Source organism: Euleptes europaea, chromosome 11 (genome assembly GCF_029931775.1).
Source record: "Euleptes europaea isolate rEulEur1 chromosome 11, rEulEur1.hap1, whole genome shotgun sequence".
Lineage (NCBI taxonomy): Eukaryota > Metazoa > Chordata > Lepidosauria > Squamata > Sphaerodactylidae > Euleptes > Euleptes europaea.
The window spans coordinates 23910292-23922532 of NC_079322.1; the positions used below are offsets into that span (position 1 = coordinate 23910292).

The 12241-nt window shown below is 43.3% G+C and overlaps 1 protein-coding gene across 4 annotated transcripts in view; it reads left to right on the forward strand.

Annotated features, from left to right (window-relative positions):
* Positions 1-12241, forward strand: part of LOC130484558 (dual specificity calcium/calmodulin-dependent 3',5'-cyclic nucleotide phosphodiesterase 1C-like) — a 173025-nt gene that overhangs the window by 132239 nt on the left and 28545 nt on the right. For all 4 annotated transcript variants that reach the window (XM_056857598.1, XM_056857600.1, XM_056857599.1 and 1 more), the window contains exons 11-13: positions 3652-3733; positions 8573-8693; positions 10911-11086. In XM_056857598.1, the coding sequence (XP_056713576.1) occupies positions 3652-3733; positions 8573-8693; positions 10911-11086 (379 nt within the window). The remainder of the gene's footprint in view (positions 1-3651; positions 3734-8572; positions 8694-10910; positions 11087-12241) is intronic.

Consider the following 12241-nt stretch of genomic DNA (forward strand, 5'->3'; position numbering starts at 1 on the left):
GTTAACTTTTGAACAGGGTCTAGTTGCCAGCAGCTAATGCAAACAGGCCAACTTGGGTTTAATGTATTCTTTGGAGGAGCCAACCTCAGTCTGCAGATTGTCTGTCCCGTTCTGCGCTACCTGCAACTTCCAGAACATCTTTAGGAGCTCTCCCATACAGAGTGCATTAAAGCAGTGGTTCTCAACCTTTTTCTGACCGTGGCCCCCTTCCGACCTTGTTTCCTTCCTGGGGGCCCCCTGTCCTACCTGTAGAAAGGTAGCTATTTAAATATTCTGTTTGTAAATAGCCAAGGAACAAAGAAGCATAAACAGCTGCACAAAATGCACACATGCAATTCTTATTGGGAAACTGAAATTTACAAAAAATACCCCACAAAAAGGGAATACAACACGCTAATAAACAACAATGTTCACATACAAGGGAGAACAAAGCCTCTACCACCGTTGCACAAGATTACAGCGATACAAAAATCCACAGCTTCAAACGATGCATAGAAGTGCAATGAAGAAAGTCATGTGTTAGGTTTTCACGTTTCTGTTTTCTTCACTTTTCACTTCCCTCTGTGGCCCCTTAGTCTCGTGCCGTGGCCCCCCATTTATGCAATTTTCACCTGTGGTCCCCTTGGAATATCCTGGGGGAGCCCAGGGGGCCATATGGCCCCAGGTTGAGAACCACTGCATTAAAGTGATCAATGCAGGAGGTTATCCTCTCAAAAGCAACCAGACCTCCATCGCTGAGTTCACTCATCTTTGAGTGTGGCGACCCAAGGTAGTCAGCAAGTGGTTGTGGCAGAAACACCAAGGGATGTCCCATTTATGAAGATAAGGCTTTTTATCTTAGGATAACAATCTACAGAGCTTGTCTTGGATAAACAGTCCCTCCGCTACTGACTTTCCAAGCATCACTGAGCCAGTTATGTCTTTTATAAGTCCACCTAACTTTATTATTCAGGAGCTATCATGAGACAACAGTTGTCTAGAGGAAAAAATTCATTCAATTATGCAGAACTATATGGTGGATAATTTGTATATGGCCTGACTGTTCATCACTTGTGATGCAGATGGTAGGTTGGGTGTGCGTGTGTATAATATAATGGCTTGGCCTAATCCCATTAAGTCCATGGCATCCCTCCCACTTGATGCTGGTATCGATTTATTTAGAACAAGACCCCTGGTCTATAGGGAGCTTCAGCTGAGTAAGCAGCAGCTCTTTAATTACAGATTTTAATGCATTCTTTTATGAGATAGATGTTTTCAGCCATCTGCCATTTTCATTTTAGATGGTTCCTATCAGGGGGTGGACCCCTGAGATGCTTTTGCACATTCTCTCTTTCTCGCTACACACACACACACGCACACACACACAAAAGCATGCATACACTCTAGGCTAAACATCATTTCATGCTACAGAGCTAAACTTCAGCAGGTCAAATGAAAAACAAGTCATCAGAGTGGGATTTTTATTGTTAGACCATGAAATTGCAGATATGCAACCATTAAAAAGAGATCTGCATTTAATAATGTTCACTTACTTACAAGAAGCCTCATAAAACCCATAGATAGCCTTTCACAGGAGGTACTGAAGTATGTATACTTCCCCATTTGCATGTTTTACGAGTAATGTTGCAGTGATTCTTGTACAACTTTAAAGGGTTCTGTTGCCTTTTCAATTTATGCCTTTGCAGTAGTCGGCCTACTGAAGGGATAATTTCAGCTTTCTATTTCTTCGCAATGAATGTTTTCCATCAATTAGACATGTTTTTCCATGGTTATTTGTCAGGACAATTGTTGGATCCCATTAGGGCTCATATCCCCCCTCACTTTCGTATTGAGACCTGGCCTGTGGGAAATCTAGTGAGCAGCGTGAACACACTTTGGGGTGTATTTTATTTTCCCTCTGTTTTCACCAGCATTCATAAGTATCAGAGGGGAAATCTTTAAAATTACATAGGTATATATTTCTTATATCACAAGATTCAGGGATTCTAAGAAACTTACACTCCTCTAGTGCAAAATAAAAACCCAAAATAATAGAAAATAATCACTCCTTTTGTTGGGGGGGGGGTTGCCACACAAGGTTTGTCATTCAGTGCAAATACATCAAAAGACCACTTGTCTACATTCTGTAAGCGAAGGGAAAAGGAAGCATTAGTCTGTTTTTTTTCCCTGCTACTGCTGTAAGGAGAAAGCAGTTGGTGAGAAGTGAAGTACTCTTTAAATTTTGAGTGGTTCAATATAACATGACCAAAACAAATTCTATTTGATCTTGTTTTGCGTCTTAGAACGTCAGCAGTTTTAACCAGCAAAATACACTCAATTAATTCTTTTCCAGACATTCATCATTCATTTCAATAACTACAAACAACTGATATTTTAAAAAATGCAGAATCCTGCCTGGGTTTAGAAAAAAGAGCAAATAGAGATGTAGTAGAAGAAGAAAAGGTGGTTTTTATATGCCTACTTTCTCTATCACTGAAGAAAGAATGAAACTGGCTTACAATCACCTTCCCTTCCCCTCCCTACAACAAACACCCTGTGAGGCTGGTGGGGCTGAGAGTGTGTGACTAGCCCAAGGTCACCCAGCTGGCTTTGTGTGTAGGAGTGGAGAAACAAATCCAGTTCATCAGATTAGCATCTGCCGCTCATGTGGAGGAGTGGGGAATCAAACCTGGTTGCCACACAAGGGTGGAAGGTTTCTCTCCTTCTCTCTCTCTCTCTGTGTGTGCATGTGTGTTGCAGAAGTGCATAACCGCACTGTTCCAGATCATTTGGACTAAAACTATAGAAGCCCCATAAAAATTAGTACTTTGAGTGCTTAAAAAAAATGGCAACAGCTCGGAGAAAAAGTGTCCTGTCTCTTTAACAGAGGCTTAATATGTGGACATGGGCAGTTGAATATTTTTATGGCAGGAGATAAATAACATCACCTGGTAAATAACATTTCATTAAATCCCTATTAAAGGTGCAGGATGTTTTTCCTACAAGCAGTTGGCAACCCATGTATTGCATACTCAAAGGGCTAGTTTTGAATAGCTTCTTCAATTTTTTTGTTTCTGTGTTGTAGACTTACACAGTCACACTCTTCGTTTACCCCTTTGGCCTGGTAAATTTGTAACTTTATCTCAAGCTATGGTGAGTTGAAGCTAGGGTAGCCAGTTCCCTCTTCGCCACCGGTGGGAGGTTTTGGGGGTGGAGCCTGAGGGGGGCAGGGCTTGGGGAGGGGAGGGACTTCAATGCCATAGAGTCCAATGGCCAAAGCGGCCATTTTCTCCAGGTAATGTTGGCTGAAGTCAAAATGCAATGTCAAATAACATAAGCAGGCCACCAACCAATAATTACCAATCTCTGAATAAACTATCTAGTTTTTGCTTTGAAACACGATATTTTGATCTTGTTCATTACAGTACTCATGGCAATTACTATTGCAACAACTAGACAGTTTATTCAGATATTGTTAATTATTGGATGGTGGCCTGCTTAAGTTATTTGACATTGTATTCACTTTCTAACATAGGGGTGCTGATTTTGTATACTATTATTGAAGTCAAAATACAGCAGGAAATTTTTTCTATGTTCGTCTTGAGGAACGAGAGGGGTGTGGCCGGCATTCTTGCTCTATCCTAACCTGCTTGTTTTCTTTTTATTGCGCAGGGTGACAAAGAAGCAGAATTAGGGCTTCCCTTTTCCCCTTTGTGTGATCGCAAATCCACTATGGTCCCCCAGTCTCAAGTAGGTAGGTATATCGAATAAAACTAAATTTACAGTGGGGGGTCATGGATACTGCTGGAGCTCTGGTTTTGTGTGGAACCTAGGGGCGAAAATGCAAGGTCGCTTTAGCCTCCTTTATTCGCTGTTTCAGCTAGGATTCAGCCAGGATCGAACCCACGTTCGGCGAAAACGCATGGGTTCGATCCTGGCTGAATCCTGGCTGAAACAGCGAATAAAGGAGGCTAAAGTGACCGTGCGTTTTCGCCCCTAGGTGTTATTTTTGTATATAACTTAAACGTACAGCAATGATAGTTGGATGACAATAATTAATATTCCTCAGGGTAAATCTTTTTAGTATTTGTTTTTATGGCCTGCAGCTGCTTCCAGCCTGAGGGTTGTTTATGGCTACCATTTTAAGCCGCTGAATGTTGTTTTATGCTGTTTTTTTATGCCCCTAGCAGATTCTTGTCTTGTTTCTATGGCTTCTTTTCCATACTGATAATTTTTATGTTTGGTGTTGTTTTTATTATTTTAATGTTATGGTTGCTTCGAGAGCATCCCCCAGGAACTTCTAAATAATTAAGTGGGTCATTGTCCCTTTCCCAGCTCTCTTGCACTAAATCCTGTATTGGCATGAAGAAATGGAAAACACTGAGATTACATTTTGAAGCAGGAAGTTACTGATATATCCATGACTGGCAGGATTATAGCACCAGGTTCAGCCCCTGGCCTCTCCAATTAAAAGGAATGCATGAGTCCTGCTGCTAGTCATTAGGGTTGCCTGGTCCTTCTTCACCACCGGTGGGAGGTTTCTGGGGCGGAGCCTGAGGAGGGCGGGGTTTGGGGAGGGGAAGGACTTCAATGCCAAAGAGTCCAATTGCCAAAGCGGCCAGGTGAACGGATCTCTATTGGCTGGAGATCAGTTGTAATAGCGAGAGATCTCCAGCTAGTCCCTGGAGGTTGGCAACCCTACTAGTCATAATAGATGGCACCAAGATATTTGGTCTGAGCATTTGGATTGAAGTATCTCCCTATATCTGGGACAGAGGAAAAAGTATTCCTTTGAAAACATTCCTGGCCAGAATTCTCAGTAAGGTCCTTCTCCTTCATTGAACAAATCATTTGTGAAATTAATAGTGAATCACACTGTTAGCAAAGACAATTATAGCAAGCAAACCAAACACTCAACCAGTATTACGAATTATACAGTTCTGTGCTATTAAGCATTTGATGTGATTTGCGAAATCTAACTAGTGCTAATAACTGCATTCTCTTTGTAAATCTCACGCTCCAAACATTGCAACAATTTTCATTTCTCAGACTGCTGCACAGCTAGAAATCACTTTATGTCTTCATGCAGAGACTTTGTGATTAAATCAAGAGGCATCATGTTCTTCATTACTCTGCCCAGACGTAAAGGTTTCCCCACCCCCTCAAAGCTGAGGACCGGGAGAATATTCTGCTCTTGTTTGTTTTCTTATATCAGTGGCAATTTTCTAGAGGAAGGTGGTTGATTAATTTTCTTACAAGGAATACCATACAACAATAGTTTGGGGTAGAAGGTTATTACACAAATGCTGTCTGCAGTGATCAAAGCAGAATATATGGCAAGTAGGAAAGAGTGGTGACTCAGGCTGTTGCAGCCATTACGCTGGTACAGCAACCAATATCTCCTCATCCCCCCTGCAACTCGCAGTTTGTTACAGCTGCCTCAAATTATCTGCTTACCCTATTACTTCCTTTTCTGTCCCATCCTTTTTTCAAGGAGCTCTGGCAATGTGCATAGTTCTTCCCCCTCCTAATTTTATCCTCACAACAGTCCTGTGAGGTAATTTATACTGAGAAAGAGACTGGCCAGGGTCACCCATTCAGCTTCATGTCAGAATAGGGGTTTGAACCCAAGTCACTAGGGTAGGCCTACCCTTGAACCCCTTACACCACACTGTTTCTCTTCAGTGCCTGCCTATTTACATTCGATGGCAAACCTGTCTAGCTAGGGTTGCCAACCTCCAGGTACTAGCTGGAGATGTCCTGCTAGTACAAAAACCTCCCACCGGTGGTAAAGAGGGACCTGGCCACCCTGTGTCTAGCAGTAAACTTCAAAATTTCACATGGATAGGGCTTGGGTAGATTTGACAGAAGCTTAAGTCTCTTTTGGATTTTAAACTGCAAACTAATTAAAGATCCTTTGCAGAAGTAACACTTCAATGGGGCTTGTTTTCTTGCACCATGTTTACACGTCAACACCTAAATATCTAAGCTGTGGCTGCTAACCAGAATATGAAAACATGGTTTGAAGTAGGTTGCAAACAATGGTTTGCATTAACTGCAGCTCAAGGTTTCCATCTGCATTGAATAGGGGAAAAAATGCCTTCAGGGAGCTGCACTTTAAACATGCTGACACATGGGGGGGGTTTTTTCAAAAAATCTTGTTCAAAAAAGCAAACAAAAAAACTTGACGAAAACTGTTCACGGAAGGAGTTCTTCATTATGTTGTGTTCCTGGTAAAATCGACAGTGTTAACAGCCAAGGCTGTTATCTTTTCGGAATATGATTTTTGCCATGAGTCTGATGCCCATCTCTGAAAGCCTTTCTCATCAACCAGGCAAATGGCAGCAGAACACCGAGCCAAGATTTTCTCTGTTGCTCAGCAGGAGACTTAGAAGATGTCGAAGCATTCCCTTCTGTCTGAGCCTGTAGGAGGCTTGTTTGATTGGAGACTGCGGCTCCTTGTTGTCATCCAATGCCTCTTTCCGATGATAAGCATAGTGACATTATCTCATTTTTGCCCTTTGCCTGGCAAGGAAGAAGAAGCCCACATTTTCAGAACATACTGATAATCAAATGGGGCTTGCTTCAAACGGAGATGTCTTTTTGTTAATGATCAGGCCACTGGATTATGTTGGGAGGCTGGATGGAAATACAGGTCTGAACTCCATGTCCCCAAAGGCACACCTGTCTGGGGCCGGCTCTACAGGGCCCGGTGGCCGAAGTGTGGCCCTGAACCCGTGCCCCAAAACCCAAGAAGGGGAAGGCCGACAAGTTGCGGGAGCTTCAGCCAACCTACATCCTGCTGGAGCTGCATCATCCCTGGCTGCTCCCAGGGCCTTCAGTTGAAGCCCCTCCAGACAGCTGATCAGCAGTGAGGACCAGGAGCCCACAGAAGTGGCCCACGAATGGCACGGTTCCCCAGGGCTCCTCTCAAAGCCCTTTAAACCCGAATCCAAATTATACCGAATTTTTAAAAATTCAACAGCTCTAATCTAGCCTTCAAATCCAGATCAAAGGTTTGCTGCCCGTTGAACACAGTGGCAATAGACCTGGCCTCTAGGAGAGAATACCTACAGTTCCTGAACCCCACCCTCAAATTACTGGAAACAGATCCCTGAAATGGTGCTTTTATTCACATAATTTCAGATTAACCGTATGTGTGCCCTTTCTGAAATACCCCAAATGAAATTTAAATGAACATTTTCAAAGTGCACACCCCCAGAACATACCCATCTGGAAAGGCATGCAACAAAGATGTGATTTTTTAAGCCACCCTTGGAAAAATGTAATGCTTATTTTTTTAAAAAAATCTTTGGTATATAATATAATATAATATAGAATAGCATCCTTATGTCACTCTTCCACATAGTTGGATCCTGTGACTCCTTTACACCATGTCTTCCTCCAACAAAGATTTCCTTCAACAAAGAAAGACTTTTGTTCATCAGAAATAGTCATTCTCCATTGGAGGAAGTCTTTCTTACTTGAAGAAAGACTTAGCAGAAGAGGCTCACAGGATAGCTGCCTTGGAGGGTTACTGTTAGGTCAGAAAGGTGGTGTCAGCCAGGGCATCCATATGGGGTACTGAAGTCTGACAGGTGGATAGAATAGGATCCAACCCACAATATGTTAAGTGACACAGAGTTGAATGTCTGTCTCCTTACAAAGAATTTATTCAAGTCAATAAACCCCTTTCGAGACTGGATATGAACAGGTGGTCCAGGATGGAACTTCTAGCGCAAGCTTTATTCCCCAGAAGAGAACTGAGGAGCTACTGCTGCGTCTATCATTTCCTGACCTCAAAGGGAAACTGTAATGAATCCTTCGTGGGCTCTGTAAACTAAAGGAAATAAGTGGATTATGTGCAGTCGTAATTACATCTGACGTTAGCAGTCGTGTTTTTATTGAGAATGGTGCTTCTCTAGACATTTCTGTAATGTAGTACTCAATTTGTTTAATTGGCGCTACAAATGGCGGTGAGTAATAGGGGAAAAAAATCAGTGTCCAATGTGACTGCCCTGAAATCTACATCCTAAACTGCTAGAGACATCCTTTTGATACTAACTGTTCCTTAGGAGCTCGTTTCTGTTCTCTATATCATCAACATTATTTGTCCCAAATGATTTAATTACAATTTGATTTATGGAAAAATACATGAAAGACCGTCTGACAATTATCGCTGGCGAATCAAAGGCAAACTCTGAAGTGGGAACATTCAAGGGAACCGGTTTTTCTCTTCTCCTTGCACATCAATTACCTGAGAAGTCTGATTAGAGTTTGATTATTATAATTCTTCCATAGATTTCATCCTCCAAGCTGGGTCATAACTAGCTGTACCAAGAATTTGGCTCGGGATCCTCCCAAACCCACACAGTACAAACTCCATCCCATCTGCCTTGTGCTGAATTGCCTTTCCAGCTTTTAAGGAATTACCTTACAGTAGCACGGCAATGCATGTACGGGGTGGGTGTCAGTCTCCTCTAACGTCTTAAAATATGCTGCCGTAGGTATCTGTCCATCCACTTTAATGAGTATGGTGATAACGCGTCTAGCTAATCCATTCGCACTTGGTTGCTCTGTGCTTCTTTTTCAGGCTTTATTGATTTCATTGTGGAGCCCACTTTCACGGTGTTGTCTGACATGACAGAGAAGATTGTAACACCTCTCATCGAGGAAGCTTCCCACTCTGGCATGACAGGGTTTAGGCGTTCCAGGTCGGTACCTACGTGAATTGTGGAAGGGGAGCTTAGCTTCCAACTTAAACAGATTCTGTACTCAGTGCATATATGCACAAGAGCTTCTCTTTCTATGAGAAGGGGCACGTGCCAAAGTTTCCCTTTTCATAGAAGACAAGTCCAGAACCTTTATACAGGTGGAGCTCTGTAGATCCTTTGCATTGGAAGAAAAAGCAGAAAAGTTGGTTTTTTATATGCTGACTTTTTCTACCACTTAAGGCAGAATCAAACCGGCTTACAATCTCCTACTTTCCCCTCCCCACAACAGACACCCTGTGAGGTAGGTGGGGCTGAGAGAGTGTGACTAGCTCAAGGTCACCCAGCTGGCTTTGTGTGTAGGAGTGGGGAAACAAATCCAGTGCACCAGATTAGCCTCCACCACTCATGTGGAGGAGTGGGGAACCAAACCCGGTTCTCCAGATCAGAGTCCACCACTCCAAACCACCGCTCTTAACCACTACACCACATAGCCATATATAGTCATCAGTCGGCTTTGTACTGGCATATCCTACCATCTATCTGCATTGCAGGAGCTCTTCCTGCCCCCGAGAAAGATCATTCCTGGGGCAAAGATCTGTTTAGAGGAACAAGTGTGAGGGTTGGTGGGCAGGAGTAAGGAGAGACAAAGGGATGACCCCCCTCCCCCGAGCTGCACTTGCAGAAGATGAAGGCAGTAGAAAAGAGCAAGAGTCCAGTAGCCTCTTAAAGACTAACAACATTTTTGGCAGGGTATGAGCTTTCGTGAGCCACAGCTCACTTCTTCAGATAACGTCTTCATAAGATGAAGGAATAGGTATTACACCTCCTTGTTGCTCCTCACTCCAGTCACGGCTACATGTGGATTCGGTGGCCCTGGGATTGATCTTTCCTCGGGTCAGAAAGAGCCATGGCAATGCAGAGGAATGTGGGGAAATGGCACTGCCTGCACATGGAGTGGTTCTTTGTCCAGTTTCCTGATAAGTTCTGATGGGTTAGAGTAACACATCCCATGAGTTTTAATTTGTTACTAAAGTCTAACTTTTATCAATGATTTATAACATAAGTTAGTGTTTAACTCTTGTGACGGGCTTTGGCCATATGCAATAAACCGAACCTTTTAAAGAGAGAATTGGAAGAATATGATAATGCTTGGTAGGCCAATGTCCACTTAAAGTAGCTCACATCGTTTAAGTTCCAGTGAAGAGGTAGTGTTTACTTTATGTCTATAACATAGAGGGTGAGAAGAAGACATTTAGGTCCGACATGTGGAGGCTGTTCTACAGCTGTTGTAGATGAAAGCCAGCCCAAGTCTGATCAAATGTCCAACAAATTATCCAAATTTCAGAATAAATATAAATGTTCAGTAGATAATGTTGGGATGTTAATGTTAACTAGATAGTGTAGGGTTGAATTATGGTCTTTAAGGCACATATGCAGCAAGCTTGCTGAAGCTAAGCAAGTTGGGGTCTGGTCAGTGCCTGGATGGAAGTCTTCCTGGAGTTCCTTGAAGTTAGAGATAAACATAAAATAAATAACAGAAATGCATTGGTCTGGCTATGGCTGACTTTCCTGGGTAATTTTCTATTAAAAATTATATATTTTTGATATGATTTTTCTATTAATTTTCCACATTAGATATCACAGGCTTGCTGCATTCACTGTGACTGTAATGAAAGAAATGGCTGATTCATAGGCCCCTTCATAGTATTGTCCAGACATGGCATTCAGGAAACCCAGGAGCTTCCACAATAGGGTGATTTTTCATGGTTGTCTGGTTGCTGATGCGATTCTGTGTGAAATTGCCTTTGCCTTTGCAATGGAGATTTCATACAGGCCGGAGTAATCCATTTTCTCTCTATTTTTAGCCCTGGGTTACCTTCACACCTGATGTGCTGTGTTCTCACGTGACCCTCGGGATTTTCTGCCTGCCCTGTTTTAGGGTTTTTGTTTTCTTTGAGGAGCATGGGTAATGCTGCATAGAAATAAAAGCACATATTTGCAGAGACAAATTCAGAAAGGCTGGGGATCCCTGCTCTAGATAGTCCAGATTTACGACTGAACAGCAGTTTCTAAGCTCAGGCTAGGCAGTCATACATCAGAGTCGAGATCCAGGCAGAAAATTATCAAACAAGAGAAGGAAAAAACAAAGACATTTGTGGCGGTGTTGTGGGTCTAGTTGTAGAAAGTATTGACTCTCACTGCATTCTTCCATCCCAGTCTGAACAGCATTAGCCCCTCTGAAGTTAAAAGATCAAGTGTCAAGAGCACTGGGTCAGAAGGAAGTGCCTCGCTCAACTGTTCCATACTCACTGTGGACTTCAGAGGTTTTAAAAACACCTGGACTGAAGTGGTGCAACAAAACCGGGAGAAGTGGAAAGCACAAGCAACCAAAGGTAAGAAAGGAGATGATTCATAAGCAATAACATGCCCATCACTTGGACGTGCTAAGGGAGGCCTTCTGGGCTGGAGAGGCCCTGGGACAGGTGTGCAGGGCACTTCCACATCTTCTATATTAGTTTCTCATTTATCACAGTGCAGAATCCTTCCCAGCAGAGGATGAAGTCCACAGGCTTTGAAGAGTGAAATTCTGTGTAGGGTTGCACTTAAGAATGTGCTGCACATGTGTGGTTGGATGTTTAGTCTGTTGCTGAGCTCATCCCTTTGCAGGGCTGCCAGGTCCTTCTTCACCACCGGCGGGAGGTTTTTGGGGCAGAGCCTGAGGAGGGCGGGGTTTGGGGAGGGGAGGGACTTCAATACCATCGAGCCAAACTGCCAAAGCAGCCATTTTCTCCAGGGGAACTGATCTCTATCGGCTGGAGATCAGTTGGAGTAGCAAGAGATCCCCAGCTTGTACCTGGAGGTTGGCAACCCTATCTTTTTGAGTTACATACTTTCAAGCCTTTGTGCTTATGGCCGACTTGGAATCTAAACTGTGTTATGTTGATCTGCGTTGACATAGTGCCATAGTTTAACTGAGTATATTGAATATACTAAATTTACCCCTTTTATTGAAAACCCGTGAGCTCGGTCTGTCCCTGTCGCGGCACTCAGTCTCCAGGTGCGTTGCCATTACTTCTGGGCTGTGCCATTCTGGTCACTGCTTTCTGAACATGTCTTTTTCAATCAGCTGAACCCTGCAAATGCATATGAGTGCTGGACCAAGGTGGGGCCAAGGCAGGAATGCAACTCCACCTACTCCACCTACTCTTTTCCTTTGCTCACCCTTGGAAAGATGGGAGCCAGAGTCTTCCTTCTCTAGGGTGGCCAGCTCTGGGAAGCAAAATTAAACAGAAGTCGAGTGGTATCTTAAAGACTAGCAAAATGCATTTCACCATAAGCTTTCATAAGTAGGGTTGCCAGCTCTGGGTTGGGAAGTACCTGGAGATTTTGGGGGTAGAGCCTGAGGAGGGTGGGGTTTGTGGTATAATGGCATAAAGTCCACCTTCCAAAGTGGCCATTTTTTTCAGGCGACCAAATCTCTGTCGTTTGGAGATCCATTGTAATCCCAGGAGATCTCCAGCCACCACCTGGAGGTTGGCAACTCTACC